Genomic DNA, 20,162 nt, shown 5'->3' with positions numbered 1-20,162 from the left:
ATTGTAGAGTCAGAAGTAAACACCCACTGCTATGATTGGCTAACAGTTGCGTATGTTTGACAGTCTACATTCCTCACAGATGGACGCTGATGTGATTTAGGTTAAAACGCATAAATACTAAGTACATATCAAAATATCTGTAATAACTAAAAGCAATAGTGACCACATAATAAAAACAATTACTCACACTTCTGTGGTTGTGACATCAGATCCAATATAGTCAGCACAGCATCGTCTGAAAATCCTGCATCAAATTGTGCCTTGTTTGTAAACAAATCCACAGTAAAATGAAGTGAACAAAGAACCAAGTTCTTATTAACATGTTCTGGAACTTAATAATAAAGTTGATCCTTTATGTCTGCTACCTACTACTCGTGTGAATCGGTGGGCGGGACTAAACAGACTGCGATGTAGCATCAGTCATAAGGTGCGTCCCAAATCACTTACTTATGCACTATTCTATGACGTTTTTAAGTATGAATAGTGTGAGTAGTGCATTCACACTGAAAATTCTAAAAAGAAAATATGCCACTTTAAATACCCGGATGATGCACTTAAATAACTGAAAAAACTAAGTGTGGAATGTTGGAAACTTCATGCACTCAACTGTCGTAGCTTTAATTAGGTTGAGAAGGGGGAGGGGCTATCAGACTCTGATTATGAATGAAAAAATAACCTTATATAATTCATACACTATATGGTTGAGTACATAGTCCATAAGTGCATAGTGTATAGTATGTCATTTGGGACTCACCTATAGATCCTCTTCTGCGGAGGTGGTGTTGTTTAGCCACACTATTACATCATAGAGTTGTATATTCCACAAGCTATCTTTTTGGCAGATTGGCTTCAATATAAGCAGTTTTTAGACTTATGAAAAAAAACTTATGAGTTCTGCTTGCAGGATTTTTTTTATAGTACAATGACCTCTTATATGTCAAAAGATGACTGGAATTCTGATTTCTCAGTTCATGCAATGTGTTTTTATTTTAGTTTTTTAATATATTTGCAAAGTGTTTTTGTTGTTGCTTTGTCATGGTGTACAGTGTATAGACTGATATGGGGGGAAAAAATCTTTCACATAAAGGCAGCAACATAACAAAACATGGAAAAAATTAAGGGGTATGAATACTTTCGCAAGCCACTGTAGCAATACCAGACAATACAATAATAAGGATGTATTTCATAGACCAATAAGAATCAAGTATTTCAGGTGAGTACAGGCTATACATTTTATGTATGAATTTACTGGGTTGAGTAAAATGAGCCTTTAATAATACACTAAAGCTTATTTGTTCTAGAATAGAGAGCTTCTCTAGCACGTATACAACCCAAGCATATCTTAAAGTGTCCCAGCTGTTGCCATGGTAGCTTATATGCAATTTTTTTTTTTTTTTTACGTAATTATCCAAAAATGGAATATTCATGAAACTTTTATTTTAAAACCCCCAATGTCAATTATTACAAGACATTTTGAAAACTGTGATACATCAAAGAGGCTGCTGGTCTCTCAATGCATTTCAAAATTGGTAAGTGACCCACAATCACTATGGCAACAGCAGCCCTGATCCGTCCCCAAAAGAGGACATACAGTACAGTGCTGCATGCTAAAGGACAGTCACCAATCATTCTTAATGCCCTCTTTTGATAACACACACACACAGGCACACGCACACGCACATGCATGCATGCACACACACACACACACACACACACACACTCCTTACAAAACACTGATGTCCCTAAACACACTGTCTTTAAACAGCATCACTCAAACATACAATAATCAAACATTCCCCACAAATAAAGAAATATAAACAGTACAAACCAATAGCAGCAAGTGACCTACATACATAGAGTCAACTAGTGGAGTATTACTATAATAAAATAAATATACGTTTTTTGAAATGCGCCCATGCATTTTAGTGTTCTCTGTGTGATATTGCAAAATAATTTGTTTTTTCTTTCTTTTTAAATTGCTTTTTGTGTCCACCTTAAGAGTTGGAGCTGCTAAAACAAGGCAATTTTATTGTATTTTGATGCATATTTTACATATTATATAAGTATTAAAATGCATATTTTATTATAAGAGCCCTGCGTATGCCCAGTGTGATTGACTACTGGCTGCAGGCACTATTACTGAACGTCAGAAATGAAAGCGCATGTCCCTGATTTGGAATTTATGTAAATGCAGAAATGGTTGATCTCTGTATATATTATTCATCCTAAATGTACTGTAACTGAAAAAGGCTATAGTCTTGACTATCAGTGTCTGCAGCAGAAGCGTCATCCATTTACACTGTTTATATCGGCTCTTAATACAGACCCTTCAACACCATCTGAGCTCACTTCTTGGCCAATCAATCTGACAAACTAATTAAGAGCCAACACACAGTATGAGACTGACACGGTCAGGACTGAGTTCATTTATAGCTGAGACAGAGAGCTGAAGATGGCAATATTAGGTGTATACAAACTTTTTAAGCACTGCAGTTCAAACTAAAGCTATTATGATGTTTGCAAAATTAGCATAAACATGGTTTAGTTATGAGGATTTATGTATAAACAAGTTTATTAAGCATTAGCTGTTATATTAAAGCAAGTATTTCAGGGTTTCTGCAGGTTTTATGAAGGTACATAAAGACATTTTTAGGACAAGTACAAAATGTGAGGAATAAATGAAAGGGAATTAATATATTCTCTTAACATAAATCTCTATAGGGAACAGACAATGATTTGTATTAGCAAGACTTCAAAGTTTGAAAATACTTAAAACTGATCTCTATTCATTTTTAATTAACTTTATATGTAAATATAAATAAAGAAAAAATTGCTTAAGGCTTGAATAGTTTCCAAACATTAGCATATGGAAATAACTCTTACTGTACCTTCAAATCACAAAAAAAAAGGAAAAGCAAAATTATATAAGTAATCTTGTTTTTAGTGAAACTGAACAAAGTGAAGTATTTATGATCAAAACTAGAACAAATATCTGCCAATTAAATCAGAAAAATACAACTGATTGGCAGATATTTGTTAACATAAACTCACCTCATCTTGCTCAATTTTACATTTTTATTTCAATTAAAACATCCAGATTTTTGTATGTTTAGATAATTGTATTGAAAAACATAAATACTGAGTGCATGCAACATTTAATTCAACATTCAATTTAACACATTCAACTCTGACCTTTTTACAGCCTTAATTTGTGGAAGGACAAATTATTACCTTTTAGACCTTTTCAAGACCCACAGAAACACTGTTTCGTGTTACAGTCCAAACATGCCTAACAACGCTCTATAGCCACCACTATATTCAAAATATAGCACACCTCTCATACCTAATTGCTAAAATTAAGCATTTCATTCCTTTGTAAGAATAACCTCACTAATCGCTGCAAGAGTCTTTAATTTCATTATTTTAATCTGCATCAACTGCCTAAAACTAATTCCTTTAAGCTTCCCAAACTATTACCAGCATAAAATCCTCACACATAGACAGTCTGTCCATTAATAAATGACAGTAGACCTGAGGGGAAAAGAGAAATGAACAGTGAGCGCTGAAGAAAAGATTTAAAGAATGAGCTGGAATAATAGAGAGATTTGCAGTGTAATGGCTCTTTTTCACAGTAGTATTCATTCACTCTCTGGATCCATTCATTTGTGTGGACAAACTCAAACTATATTGTTATCATAAAAATCCCATACTTGCCTTTGAGTTATGTAGTGATAAAAAAAAAAAAAAAAAAAGGTCTTGAAGGTTCTTGAAAGTCAGTGCACTTTCACTTCTGCAATGCATTTGAAATGCTGAATATCCACTGGCATTACAGGAGAAATGTACAGATAAAATAATGTTTGTGTGCACAGTATATATAATTTTTTTTCTTTTGAATGGCTCTTAATTTTATATATATTTTTAAAGCCCTTACATTTCGAAGATCATGAGAAATACATTGATTCAAACTTTTGGCTGTTTTGAAAGACATACGATAACATTACAGATGTGGTACAGATTCCTTTAGAAACCTCTAACGTCATTTCATTGGATATAATCTTTGAATCGGACGGAGTGTGATTTAGGTACAGTCAGACAATAAAGCCCTGCAGAAGAGAGAGTGAAGGAAATGGTAAACAGATCAAAAGGAACGACGGGAAGGCAGAAAAATGAAGGATGAAGAAAATTCCTTCTGGGGCTCTGTAATCTTTTTAGGGTGCCTCTAACACCGCTTCAAACCTCTTCTGGAACACGGTGAACCGCCACGATTGGCTAGCCGAGCTTATGAGAGCTAATGTGATTGTGGACTAGTGATATCTAACATTACTTTGTGTGTATGTTGCGAGAGATAGAGATTGAAAAAAGAGGTCGAGTTTGGAGGGTTTATGGCTGCTAATATAATCACAAGTACTGTTATCTAGTTGTAGGCCCTTTTCTGTAAGCCTAAGAGGAATCCAATACAGCAAAAGCCTCTACCCACTATTATCTAGAAAGATAAGTGAGATCCAAAAGCAAACAGGCAGACTTTCTAGTCACTGCATTAATCTTTATTTTACCAAAATCTTATTCTCACTCTTCGAGCTGCACTGGTTAAAAATACCCTAACACAGCAAGCCTGTTCAAATCAACCACTTATCACACACACAGTTTGAGTGACAGGGGTTGTGTCTATCGAGGGAACCTGTCTCTGTCTGCTTCAATGCTCGTCTCTGTGGCAATGCAAGAGGGAACGACCCAGAGTGACACTCACTCTAGTTTCAAATGCCATGGCAAACTAAGAACAGATAAGGCACACAATAGAGAGATATCACCAGTCTCATCGGTGCAACCAGCAAACCTCTATGAAGAAACACACGGACGCTTTGACAGATGGACAATTTTCCCAGCATGGGAGACCACATGCTGGGGAATGGTTTGTGACCTTCTTTTTGGTCTCAAAAGATAATTAGCATGAAATAAATGTTGACATACTGTACACGGTAGTACAGTAGTAAGGGGGCTGAAACACTTTATGCTGCTTATGTTTTATTTTCATGTTTTGGTATTAAAACAACAACAACAACAAAAAACATACAAAATTGCTATCTACATACAAAAAGAATTGTTGAAAATACAGTGACCCTAAAAAGAATATGGATACTTAAGCAAAACTTTAGCATCAGATGACAAAATACAACACCAAGCAAAAAATTGTCCAAAAATTATATGTACAAACAGAATGTTACTATAATATGTTATATAAAAAAAACTAAACTTTAATAAGAAATTAATCATTTATATTAAAATTTGCAAACAATATCATATTGAATCTATTAAACAACGCAATTAAATACAATTTTATTTAATGCAATTTCATTTAAAAATTTTTTAGAGTATACCTTGTATGTAAAAATACTTTTTGGGGGGCAAAATGAACCTTTTCCTGGAGCTAACATGTTTCTCAAGACTAAAACACTAAGGAAAAAGAAATGTAAAATGCATTATAAAATTAGTTTTAATGCATTGATTATGTCTTAATGCATCTTATAATGCATTGTACAATCTCATGGATGATTGTAACCACAGTTAATGCATTGCAACACTTATCAACTTATTGTTACAGTATGCATTTGAATTATTTACGACAAGATATAATGTATTACAACTCACATTATGAATAATAATAATGCATTATACTCTTTAATAACACTTTATAATGCATTATACATAAAGGCTGTAAGAAAAGTGTTTTCAAAGGAATCTATAAAATGTTAAATCTTAAAGAAAGACAATGACATCAGTACTAAAAATGAATAATCTCACACGGTTCACCACCAAACAGAAACGTTTGGATTTTTAATCAAAGACAATGCAAGCTTATCTCTCCTCAGAGTCCATATGTTTTTGTTTTTCGCAGTGTCGTTGTTTGGTCTAAAGCTTCTCAAATATTCATTATTTATTTATTTACAGCTCCTCATTAGCATATATAGCCTTTTCCACCCCAAAGCTATGAATTATATAACGACCGATCATAAAAAACAAAAACGTTCATAAATAACCAATGAGAGGCCACCTTATTCGACTCCAGATGATAAATGATGTAAAATGAATGAAGTATAAAAATGTGTGATAAGAGAGAAGTAAAGGGGATTCAGGAATTTAAAGGCCAAAGATGCTTGACCCAATGAATTGTTTAACAAATGATACTAAATAAAGAAGCAAAAAAGTAAGAGAAAGTGTGAAAACAACAGAGGCTAAAATTGACAGAGAGCAGTGCCAGCTTGAGTGTGCATCGTAGCTGTTTTTCTGAATTGATTTTGCCAGCCAAAGACTGAGTTTGCATATAATAGGAACAGCTAACAGCAGGGACATTGCATAAGCAATGTATTCTCTGGCATGAGAAGAAAGCAGAGATACTGGCCAAGGCCTCTGCGTACTACCTGAAACCACGGATGCAGGATGAGGGTAACATTCTTTGCTAATAGCTTTGGCACAGTGGCACTTTCCATCGCTTGTGCGACAGATTTGAGACAAAATTCATCTGAAAGCAGTCTGAGTCATATCAGATTAAAATTAATGTGTGCAGGATATGAAACTGTGGCATTTTATGTGGCATTCAAATAAAGAGAGTAGAAAGAAAGGGAGGGAAAAAAAGTAATAATTGCTGCCGGCTAAAACGGCCAGGGAATTTAAATACTCCCACATCCACTAGGATTTGGTGCCAAATTGTACAACGCAAACGTTTAAAAGAAATAAAACTTTCATCCGAGCTTCCAGGCAACTATTGTGGTTTCAGTGGGGATATTAGTTTACCCTCAATTCAATGAGGAATTGATAAAAGTAATCACTAGGTTATTTGAGTTGTTTGAAGTAAAACACAATAACAAGAAGCTTCTGACTGAATCATTATTCACTTGAACACAGACAATGTTTTGAAATCCGTCAGATCTCAATACAAACAATAGACTGGAAAGTTTAATACGTCTTTATTTTTTTTATTCAATACAGGAACATAAACTGCCATGAAAGATGTTTGTAAAATGAAGACTGCATATCTTCAGGTTTCTTTTGCATATGTGTTAACCTGTTTCTTAAACACCGTGTGGGCTTACAGCATTAAAGGTAAAAGAATAATACACAGTAATGACTATACTATTCAAATGCTGCCATATACTGTAGATTGTCATGCTTTGATGACCTTCAACTATGAAATGTTCAATCTGTAAAAAATGCAAATTAAAAACGATCAGCTTGTCACAGCCAGGAGTTCTGTAGATGTCAGTGTCTTGCTGTGAGAGAGCGAGTTCCCTGAATACTGTGTGGTCGAGCAATGACAGGTAAATCAGGTGACAGTCTGGTGGCTGAACAGCTCGATGGTGACCGCGCTGAGGAACACTGGGATGCTCTTCTGATGGAAGAGATGCAGATCAACCAGTCCAGTTAGAGTGCGGGAAAAATCTGTCTCCAACAGCTGCATGCTGCCGCTGCCCACTGAACCAGTAGACTGGAGAGAAAGAGAGAGACAGAGACAGGGGAAAGAGGTCCGTTTAAAAATTTGTAACATGACACAGACTACAAACAAATCAAAGTAGCAAGCACCAAACAAAACTACTTCAACTGCAAAGGTAGAGTAACAAACAAAAAAGTTAAACTGACAACAACTTAAGTTTAAGTGAAAACATCACAAACATTCGAATATACTACTACCGTTGGCTAACTAAGTCGCTTCCTAACTAGCTTATATCAATGACTCATCATTAAAATTCACTGAACTAACCATTCTTTTAGGTTTATATCGAGCTGTGATTAATAATAACCTCTGAGAAAGCTGAAGACACAAACCAACAAACTGCTGCTACATAACTAGTTATAGCTACGGTCACTAACTACTAACAGGAACTAAGTAACAAGTGTCACTAAAACTAAATCAAACACTGTTTACGGGTGCTTTCACACTTGGTTCGCTGGCCTGGTCCAAACCAGAGTTTGATTGCTCCCCCCTCTCCCTGCCCCTGCTGGACTGTGTTTATATTATTTTACTTGGCTCCGAACAGCAATTCGCTTGCGTCATCAAGCCAGCTGCTGTTTGTCCTGTTGCTTAGTAATGACGGCGCCGGAGAAGGCGGCAAATGCATAACATTACTCTCAGCACTTATGTATTTACATTTTTGAACCATTCATTTTGTTTGCAAAGCTTCGGTACGTAACGACACTTGCGTCTGTCTTACGAATGTACTGCAAATGCTCCAAAGAACGCTGAAGGCGAACGGAAATGAGATATACAGCTCTCTGCTTGCAGCACGTCAGTCACGCTTGTCAGGAAAGTAAGTGAAAAACAAACAATTGCATTCACATCAGCAGCTAACCATACCGGAGTTCACATGAACCGTACCCCAGACCACCCTTTTTAAGCGGACTCGGGTACAGTTCGCAGATGCGCACCCGAGTTCGGAAGACAGTGTTCACATGATCCAAATGAACCAAACTCTGACATCAATTGAACCCGGGTGCACACCAAAAGTGCTAGTGTGAAAGCACCCTGTCAAACTTTCAGTAATGATAAGCTCTGAGTAAGTGATAGACACAAACAAGTTTACTAGCTGACACTCCATAGTTAAAACAGGAACTAAGTAACAGAACTAACTATAACTAACATTCACCAAGTCAACTTTCAAGTAATGATAAGCTCTGACTAAGAAAAAGACAAACCAACAAACTTCTTTATGACTATTTAAAAAAAAATTATAACTAACTAACTAATTAACTAACTAACAGGAACCAAGTAACAAAAGTTACTAAAACTAACATTCACCAAATCAAACATTGTTTGGGTTTATGTCAAGCTGTAAGTAATGATAAGCACTTAGTAAGAAATAGAAACAAACCAACAAATAGCTACTACTAACTAGTTAAAAAAAAAAAATCAGTCACTAACAGGAACTAAGTAACAAAAGCCATTAAAACCTACTAATCAACATTCCCCAATTCAAACATTGTTTGATTTTTGTCAAACTGCAAATGAAATCTTTATGTAAGCAGTAGACACACTAAAACGTTGTTTCCCTGTGTATACTAGTTAACTAGTCTTGCGTAATCCATGGCAGTTTTTATTGGCCAATGCCCGCCCATGAGGCCATTTGACCGACATGTCAAACAACCAATCACAGTTTGTTTCATTCAGCGTCACGTTTCGGGGCGTGGAAATGTTGCCACAATAACAGGCCAGTGTGTAAAACCCTCGGACGTATTTAAAAGATTCTAAGCCGCAAACTTTAAAATATTTCACATACTTTTGAAAACCCAGCGTCTAGTTGATCCTGATAAGAACTCGTTGTCACAGTTGTAAACACCACAGCTTTTTTCTTTTGTGAGGGGGTTTGGCATCACGGCATTTTTGTTTCCGGGTGGAACATTAAAGAACGCGACACGCACGTCTCCCCGAAATCCTGTATAATTCAACCAATCAGATGACGACTTCGAAACTCCTGAAGTGTTTCCTTTTTTGTGTCCCATATGTATAAGATGTCCACTCAACAGTCTATGGGTGTGATGTTTAAGGCTGAGATTACTAGTTAACTAACTAGCTAACCAATTAATAGTCTCTCCTAAACTGCTTGCATTGAGTAACAAAGTTCACTCAAACACTGTTTGAGAATTATTTGTGTCAGACATTGAGTCATATTATCCTTTATAATATGAAGCCAAACGCCCAATATATACATACATCCCTCAAAAACTTCAAAGAAAAAAAAGCAGCGAGTCTGTGATTAATTGCTTGCCCAGAGTAGAACCAAAAGGGAGCAAACACAAAATGAGGGCATCAATGCACAATGGTGCTTTCCATGTCAAATCTTTTTATGTCTGACCTCCATAAGGAGAAGTTAGCATCAAATATATTTTACATTTAGAGGGCTCGAGAAAAGAGGGCTCTCAGTAAAGATTTATTCTTTTTTGCATTTTTTTGTGATTTATGAAGCACCGTAATAGCATTCCTGCCTCATAACAACAAAGCACACCCTCGACACAAGACCTTCTAATACCTGTCCCAGCAAACCGGGCACATATGAAAATGCCTCTCCTTTGTCTCCAACTTGGTTTTGTTTTCTATTTTCCCAGATCACATTTTAATAAAAGGTCAGCCGGTATTTTTTCACTCTGTTTTTGAGAGGGAGTTATTCAGATTGTGACCTTATCAATGTGTTTTTGTACCGCCACCGCCACAAAAGGGTGTTATGAACAATATTCGACCTTTTGGCTAACAACAAGTTTGTGTCGATGTTAAAACCTTCCCTGAAGTCCACATGAGAGAAAAGACAGAAAGACTATTATAAAATGAAGAAAAATGATTGACTTGGGGAACAGTTGGGGAAACAGACAATGGTAGAAGTTTTCAAATTAGTACAGTTTCTATTGCTGCTGCTTCATCTTTTCATTCTCCACGGACACACAGTTATATTGGCGTTCCCAACACTGTCAAGCTAAAATCCGCAACTTCATGTAATGGCATCTCCTGCTGAGCTTTCTTTCTAGAGGATCAACTCCATCGATCTCGATTCCTCACTTCAAAGGGTTGTGAAGTGAATAATTACACCATTTTGCATTTGACCCAAACAGCTGTTTTCTCTCTAAGGATGTAAAAAGGGATGCATATTAACAGTTAATGCCATATTGTAGAGAAAGAAGGGGAGAAAAAGACAGACAGTGAGGGAAAAAGAAAAATATGCTTGCCTAGACTTTGCTCAAGATGCATTTCTATACATGGAGTGACACCTGTAATGACTCAGCCTTCAGAAGCTTCCAGGGACCTACACTGTAAGAGCCTATAAATCTCCTGACAGATCCAGAGAGAATCACACACAACACCAACACAAATACCAAATAAATACACAGCCAAGAAAGTAAAAACGGCTGGTCTCAGGAGGAGATTTGACAATATACATTCTGTCTGAAGCCATCAATTCACACACACACACACACACACACACACACACACACACACACACACACACACACCTGAAGTAGTTTTCTGCACCACTCGTACTACAGCAGAACAAAAAATATTTACACCTTACATTATGATTCAAAAGTTTGGCATCAGTAATACGTACTGTCAAAAGACATTTGGAAATGTTACAAAAGAGTAATATTTCAAATAATGGTACTCTTCAACATTGACGATATTTGTTTCATGTTTGAGAATTTAAAATGTTGTAGAGAGTCTGAATGAGAGAAAAAAATACTGGGTACCACAAGCAATATTCTTATTCTGTGTTCTTGCAACACAAAATTTCACAAAAATACAGTTTTTACCAGTGTAGTACAATTCACAAACAAATGTCTGTGCATGTGACTATTTCAATAAAATGGTCAAAAATACTGAAGAACTTTAACATCTGACTCTCTTTCATACTGATCAGGTGTTTATATGACAATGTGAAGTTAAAAAGCTATTCAGTTACTGCATTGTAATTTAAAATAAAAAACAAAGCTTATTTATATATATATATATATATATATATATATATAATATATAATATAGGGTCGATATATAAAAATAAAAATGGTCTCCCTTCATTTTAAGGTCCAGTGTTCACTATTAACAAACCATTAAATATGACTTTTGCCTCAATAAACTCCTAATTTGTTGCTTATTAATAGTTAGTAAGGTAGTTGTTAAATTTAGGCATTGGGTAGGATTAGGGATGTAGAATATGGTCATGCAGAATGTGCTTTATAAGTACTTATAAACAGCCAATATGTTAATAATAGGCATGCTAATAAGCAACTACTTATTAGTAAGAATTGGTCCGAATACTAAAGTGCTACCAAAAAAATAGTACATGCAAGCTGGAAGAACTTAAAAACATACACACAAATACACTCGAAAGTTCAGAAAAAAACAGTACTGAAGCAATACAAAGTTTGCAGCGAGCCAAGAAAGCACGTACACACAAACAAATCCAGTTGAATCTTCGAGTCGTCTGTTGGTGCGAGAGCACCCCGCCGGGCTTAAAGAGAGGAAACGGGAAGCTGTCATTGTGCCGAGTGTGAGGCGGAGGTGTGTGAAGAGCAGTAATTGGCTGTTAAATTAGCTTTATCTACTGATTAGGCAGATGTATAATTAGCCAACTGCTCCTTGCTAACGGCACATCGTGCTTTACCACATCCATGACATGAGATACAACACATGTACTGCAGATAAAAAGCTACATTAGCTACTGAATTGCACACTAAATTTGGCATATTTAGACTAGGAAACAAACATTTTAGAGGTACAAAGTGGGCACAAAAGTATTATGACATTATATGAAATGCCACAATGTATATCACTGCATTAAATAATAATAATAAGAAAATATATAACTAGTAAACCTATCAAAATTAAGCTAGGTGCCACATTTTTAACATTTTGATGTATTAGTTGTAATGACAATTGCTACTGTAATGATAGTTTCGATATAATACATGTAATATGATCTGAATAAGTACTTCCACAGAAATATATTGACAAGAAAAAGGCTGCTGTTTTGATGAGTGTAAGGCAGTTTGTTAGAAAAACAACAGATGTGTTTAGAGGGTAAAAGCTCCATCTATGATGTCACTGACAACAGATGCAATATATCTAGTGACTTTCTAAGAAATTCTGAAAATATGACAAGCTAATTTTTCTCCATTTTACAGATGCGGCTTTGATAGTGAAGTTCTTGGTGTCCACGAAGACATGCAGACTGTTGATTTAAGCTAATTAAATTACAAAACTATAATTTATTTTTTAGTACATGCAAGGCCAAAATCAAACTGAACTTGAATGGGAAAAAAAATAAAAAAATAAAAAATAATAGATCTTTAAATGTATGGAAAATGTAGGTTTAACAATAACCACTGGTCCCAAATCAGCTCCATTAATTTAAATAAATACATTTGGCCTATTTTATTTATTTATTTAATAATATATTATACAGTAATAGTACTATTTAATAGTATTTAGACATTTCTAATATTTGGGTTACAGGAAATTAGAACCACAAATCATATCAAATTAGCAATTTCTAAATAAAATGCAGCCATAAAAACATACTAACAGTATATGAAAATGGGAATGCAACTATTTTCCTTGCACTTATGCCATGAATTTGAAATGTGGAAAGAAAAAACATGGTTAAAAGGTTTATTGGCATTCTTGTAAGTGCCGTATCTAGAGCGAGTGCTTTATGATCTCCTAACCGAATGAGCGTCAGCCAAGGGACTGCGGGAAGGACCGCCTCTCCAACTGGAGGAGAGAAGATGTAATTAAATAATCAGAAATATGCAAATGAAAAACAAAAAGGCTTCAATTTAAATGCAGATTTTGACATTTTACCTTGGATGAAAAAAAAAGAAAAGAAGACAGCAGGATGAGTGGCAGAGTAAATATCAAGACCATTATCAAGGGTTTACTCAGACTATCCAGAATGCAGGACATTAGTATGTGCATTAAGTTGCATATGAGAGACGGCCTCGTTAACTTCTGCCTGTCTGCTCATACACAAACACTTTATAATTATTAGGTCCCGCACCAAATTAGAAAAAAAAAAAAAAAAAACACTGTGATTCTCCTTTGAAAAACTTACCATCTCTATATACATATTGGTCTATTTATGTTTTCTTCTATATGCTTAATAGAGCATATAGAAATGAGAGTTACAGTACAGCAAACACAAGACATTACCCACCATCTGTGAGGAACCACACAAGAACAACATAAAACGCAGAGAAGAACATCTGTGGATTAGACTGCAAGACAACGAGAGAAGAACAGATAATGGTTTCCTCACCAGTTAATCTAAACTTTCTTAAACTTAATTTATACTTTTAATTTACCATGAACACAGAATAGCTGACTGAAATGTCTGAACATAGAGACTGGATTTGAACTACGTAATAAACATAAGCATGTATCTCTTCCTGTATATTTGTGATAAAAGTGCAGCATTAATACCACAAAGTGGATTTTCACATGATTGATGATAAAAAACAAGCTGGAAAAAAAAAATCATAAGTTTGAACTGAAGGAGAGATCCAAGCCATATACACGTACCAGAACATTACATACATTTTATTTTATTTATTTATTTTTATTTTTTTTGACTTGGTCAATAAGAAACAACCAAACAACATGATAAACACACTTAGCAACTGGACACAGTGTATCTGAAGGATTCTGAAGGATTAAACAAGACTTTTTAAGACCTGCACAAATAAAATTAAAACCATATGAAAAATCAATAACTACAGGTACATCTCAATAAATTAGAATGTCATGGAAGTGTTCATTTATTCAGTAATTAAAACTCAAATCGTGAAACTTGTGTATTAAATTCAATGCACACTGACTGAAGTAGTATAAGTCTTTGGTTCTTTTAATTGTGATGATTTTGGCTCACATTTAACAAAAACCCACCAAATCATTATCTCAGCAAATTACAATACTTCATAAGACCAATAAAAAAATAATAAAAAAAAAAACATTTTTAGTGAATTGTTGGCGTTCTAGAAAGTATGTTCACTACATGTACTCAATACTTGGTAGGGGCTCCTTTTGCTTTAATTAATGCCTCAATTCGGCGTGGCATGGAGGTGATCAGTTTGTGGCACTGCTGAGGTGGTCTGGAAGCCCAGGTTTCTTTGACAGTGGCCTTCAGCTCATCTGCATTTTTTGGTCTCGTTTCTCATTTTCCTCTTGACAATACCCCATAGATTCTCTGTAAGGGTTTAGGTCTGGTGAGTTTGCTGGCCAGTCAAGCACACCAACACCATGGTCATTTAACCAACTTTTGGTGTTTTTGGCAGTGTGGGCAGGTGCCAAATCCTGCTGGAAAATGATATCAGCATCTTCAAAAAGCTGGTCAGCAGAAGGAAGCATGAAGTGCTCCAAAATTTCTTGGTAAACGGTTGCAGTGACTTTGGTTTTCAAAAAACACAATGGACCAAGACCAGCAGATGACATTGCACCCCAAATCATCACAGACTGTGGAAACTTAACACTGGACTTCAAACAACTTGGGCTATGAGCTTCTCCTCCCTTCCTCCAGACTCTAGGACCTTGGTGTCCAAATGAAATACAAAACTTGCTCTCATCTGAAAAGAGGACTTTGGACCACTGGGCAGCAGTCCAGTTCTTCTTCTGCTTAGCCCAGGTAAGACGCCTCTGCTGTTTTCTGTGGTTCAGAAGTGGCTTAACAAGAGGAATACAACAACTGTAGCCAAATTCCTTGGCACGTCTGTGTGTGGTGGCTCTTGATGCCTCAGTCCATTCCTTGTAAAGTTCAATCAAATTCTTGAATTGGTTTTGCTTGACAATCCTCATAAGGCTGCGGTTCTCTCGGTTGGTTGTGCATCTTTTTCTTCCATACTTTTTCCTTCCACTCAACTTTCTGTTAACATGCTTTGATACAGCACTCTGTGAACAGCCGGCTTCTTTGGCAATGAATGTTTGTGGCTTACCCTCCTTGTGAAGGGTGTCAATGATCGTCTTCTGGACAACTGTCAGAACAGCAGTCTTCCCCATGATTGTGTAGCCTAGTGAACCAAACTGAGAGATCATGGTGTTGCAGGTGTTTTGTTGATTAGCTGATTGGCATGTCACCATATTCTAATTTGTTGAGAATGGTGGGTTTTTGTTAAATGTGAGCCAAAATCATCACAATTAAAAGAACCAAAGACCTAAACTGCTTCAGTCTGTGTGCATTGAATTTATTTAATACACAATTTGAGTTGAATTACTGAAATAAATGAACTTTTCCACGACATTCTAATTTATTGAGATGCACCTGTATAGTATCATATCAAACCTTAAATTGTTTTTATTTGCATCTCTCTGCCACAACAGTTGTGAAACATTCTCTTGCCTGAGTGTTTCTGTATCCTCAGTCTAAGCAAATTAAAATGCATCAGTACAAAGAGCTTGCTGTCCTTACAAAATCTCTTTCCCCATGATACTCCACCACTCACAAACAACTTCTGCTGTCATGACTAACATGACGGCTGACATATGCTTTATGAACGGAGAGAGAACTAGAAGGAATAAAAGCGACCATCGTTCTGGGAAAGAATGTCAAACGGAATAGAACTCAAACTCTGTCACAAAACTCTCCACTCGACAGATGTGATGGACAGAGATGATGTCTGCTAGTTTAGGCATTCGATCTTCAATAGAGTCTGCAGTCTCTAGGGATCAAATCAAACCCCATCCACTCAGAACATTTCATGTTCTCACTAAAACACGAGAGAGCTCACGCATGAGCACGCAAGGACACGCTGTATGTTTAGCTGAATCTATAAACATGTTCCGCATGGATGAGATATTATAGACAGTATGTCAAATTGTTGTTAAAGTCTGAAATCACACTTTGTTTGTTTGTTTGTTTTTTTGGCATCAAAAAAGAAGAATAGGAAAATGAGAAGGTTATCATATAGAAAAAAAATCTCTTTACTAATTTTTATTAACATTTTAAACAATAATACATTTATATACAGTATATAGTGTATATATACATACACAACTGTTCAAAAGTTTGGGATCAGTAAGGTTTTTCATATTTTTTTACCAAAGTTTCTTGTGCTCCTCAAGTTATTTTGTGAAATATTATTGCAATTTAAAATAACAGTTTCAATTTTAATATACTTTAAAATATTATTTATTCCTGTGATCAAAGCTGAATTTTCAGCATTATTACTCCTGTCTTCAGTGTCACATGATCCTCCAGAAATCATTATAATATGCTGATTTATTATCAGTGTTGGAAACAGTTTCCATATATATATGTATATACATCCTAAATTAAAACAAAAAACTTTGTCTTTCTCTTTATTTATTCCTTCTCTTTCTAGCTTGTACTTATTTGAACAAATGCCTGAAACTTGGTATTACAACCTCTTTAAGAAGAATCACTTTATGTATTCCCCAATTGTAAGTCGCTTTGGATAAAAGCGTCTCCAAAATGACTAAATGTAAATCTATCTCTCTATCTCAACTAATCTCTCTCTCTCACACACACACACACACACACACACACACACACACACACACACACACACGGCATACTCGCTATAGAAATTCCCATAAATACATAAGTATTCACTATAGACATTACAATAAATAAAACAAACAAATAAATAAATTGTACAACACACTATATAAAATTTCAATAAATAAATATTAACTATACAAATTTCCATAAATAATTAAAATATTACATATATTGAAATCCTGGAAAAAAATATTTTTGACCTTCAATGACAGGAAAAAAAAGAAAGAAAAAAAAAAAAAACACAGAAATCACAGATTGTCTGATTCTAGAGAGGTTCTAGAAAGCATCTGATTGGCAAAAAAAAAAAAAAAAAAAGAAAAAAAAAAAAAAAAGAAAATGTAAAATCTATATGTAGCTGCTATTTTTGTCAAATTTTTAGGAATATGGTGGCATAGAGATGACCTCAAAAGCAAATATACATGGTTCAAAAGTTCCATAACTTTAACTATGATTTCATGAGGTGTTTAAGTCTACATATTTCACATGTATGACATCAAGAGCTAAGGAAAGCAATAAATATAATAATCACTGGTGTGTTAGAAGTAGTTCAAGTCACCACAGTGGATCCATGAAATTATTTCAGAGTTCAAGCTATGAATGCAAATGTTATTGGCCAATGCAGGATAGAAAGTAGTTCAGTCTGAGAAAGAGAAACTCGTCCAAAACACAGCAGTAGTGAACCTGATAAAATAGTCCACAACAGTGTATTGACTGTGGCTGGGCAGGCAGAAGGAGACTGAGATTCACTTCTTCAAATCAACTGCACAGACAGGGTCCAAAATTAACTTTGCTACACCTGCTAATGGTGGGTGACTTGATAAAATTTACCAGCCGTTATTACTTCCTACCTTTTTTTTTAATTAAATAACAATAAAAAAAACTGTCTACATGCTGTGTGTACTGTATCTTTCTCTTCCTTTCTTGTCGCTTAATACAAAAATAAAAACAATAAAAATAAATCGACATATGTTACCACATAAAAATTTAAATCTTAAAGAGTCCTCTGACAGAGGCAGGGTTGCAAATTTGATTGCCGGGAATGCTTCTACCAAGGCAAAACAACAACAACAACGAGATGAACAAAGTTATAGAACATTTGCAATAAAAGTTGCATTAACTGATTTTTGCAGGACACTTGCAAGTTCATCTATATACATTAAAGCTATTTTATCTTTTGGAGCTCATCTCCAAAATCTATACACGACTTAAGACACTCAAAAATAGATGTTTAAACTCTAAAGTGCTGCTGCTCATTCGCAAATGATCCAAAGAATAATTTGAAAGAAAATGTATTGACCCTGCAAGTGAACTTTATGCCTTTGATTTTTTTTTTTTTTATTAATGCATATTGTCATAAATTAGAGCATGTACTGTTACCAGTTCTCTGAAGTTCCCTCACTTCATGTGCTCACTTGCAAACATATTCTTGATTTCACTCTCATTAATAGCTCATCAGTGAGATTAATCAGCGAGTCCATCAAAAGGTGTAATCATCCCCTGATTGGACGAGAGGAAATGCCAGAACACTGATCAAAACATGCACAGAGACACCTGCCGTTCCACCGCCGACAATCAAAGCAGCCCTACTGTTACCATGGGGATTATCAAAGCCGGAATCTTCGTCATCATAACTTTTGAGGTTAAAGCAAGACATTGCACCAGCAAAGGTTAACACAGGGACACATTTAACTGTCAGTGTGTGTAGGCTCAGAGGATGACATTTGTGAAGCCATTATAAAGGCTATGTGGATGCTTAACATAATGAATACAGGTCAAAGCTTGAGACACAGCAATCTGCTATGAACTTTAAGTGAATTCTAGTCTTATTTAAACAGAAAACTGTTGATAATTAAGCATCAACAGGTTCATTTAGAATATTACAACTTTATGCAAATCACTTTCACATATATGCAAATGACTATTTCTCATACTTAGGTGTAGGGATTTGAATCCCTAAATGCAAGTATTACATTTCAGCATGCAACTCTTTTGCTATGGACATGAAGGACATATCAAACCATGTTACTTATTGCAAAGTGACCATTGTCACTTTTCCTAAACCAAAGACCAATGTGTGGTTGACCAATATGGATTTTCTTTGATGACTGATAAATAAATGGCTAAATAAAATGGCTTAGAATTTAAAGACCGCTAATAACACATGCAATCAAAGTGATATGTATTTTATGCAATATTTACCAAAAAGATAGAAGAAATTATTTTAATATGAATCCATTTGATAAAAATCTTTGAAATAAACATTTGTGCTTCATATAGAAATTTCTTTATTCTGTAGTCCTATTAGACCATATTTTGAATTAGAAGGAAACGGAAAAGTTTTGTGTAAACTGTGTAATGTCAAATTGGCCTACAATAACTCTACTGGAGCGATGCATAATCATATTCAATAAAGGCACCTAGGCGTTAGCTTAGAGACAAGCCAAAGCCAGCTAATGCCATTCACTACAGCCCGCCGCTGCGATCCCGTCCGCGCCGTCTATTCCTCGAAGACCCTCTTCGGTGGTGCTGCGTGATGTCCAGGCGCTTTCCGAAATTTTGTTGGCTTGCTTTCCGTTATCTCTATGTTTTTTCAAGTGCAGGAATATGTTTCCATCACCCTGTTTTAATGCGCATTTTGAAGTATCGAATGAGAAACAAGTGATGGAAACGCAAATTTCAAATAAAAATCCCTTAATTTGCAAAAAAGATTTTACGCTCCCTTGAGGTGGTTTTTGACTTGTGAGAAAAAGGATTAATGCGAATAATGGGAGATGGAAATGCATTTTGCGAATAAATTCCTCTAAGCGCATATAAAAAATATTTGACTTTGCGCTGAGGTGGGATAACTCGACTAGCAGCGGACTGCATGATCTCGTTCCACAGCATGTTGTTATGGTTGTTTTGAAATGCCTGAGCAAAGTCTGTCATCTAAGTATTTCTGTATAATGTCTTACACGACTCCGTTCCCAAACAGCAGCATGCATCCGCCTCCAAAAGCAATGACATAATTTACTGTATTTCGTCTGCTCGCTCTGAGGCGCAAGTAATTTATCATATATGAAAATTATTATATTCAGTTCTCCTAGTTTTCTGATATTTAGTGCCAGTTTAACAGGA

The 20,162-nt window shown here is 35.4% G+C and overlaps 1 protein-coding gene across 6 annotated transcripts in view; it reads right to left on the bottom strand.

The window, feature by feature from the left end:
• Positions 1-6,943: 6,943 nt before the first annotated feature.
• The window catches only part of LOC109078424 (mitotic arrest deficient 1 like 1), a 68,577-nt gene continuing 55,358 nt past the window's right edge, over positions 6,944-20,162 (bottom strand). For all 6 annotated transcript variants that reach the window (XM_042716902.1, XM_042716900.1, XM_042716905.1 and 3 more), the window contains one exon: positions 6,944-7,480. In XM_042716902.1, the coding sequence (XP_042572836.1) occupies positions 7,319-7,480 (162 nt within the window). In that variant the 3' untranslated portion in view covers positions 6,944-7,318. The remainder of the gene's footprint in view (positions 7,481-20,162) is intronic.

The sequence above is a fragment of the Cyprinus carpio genome, chromosome B1 (assembly GCF_018340385.1).
Source record: "Cyprinus carpio isolate SPL01 chromosome B1, ASM1834038v1, whole genome shotgun sequence".
Lineage (NCBI taxonomy): Eukaryota > Metazoa > Chordata > Actinopteri > Cypriniformes > Cyprinidae > Cyprinus > Cyprinus carpio.
Note: the sequence above shows the minus strand (reverse complement) of the source record. Positions and strands in the feature narration are given on the sequence as shown.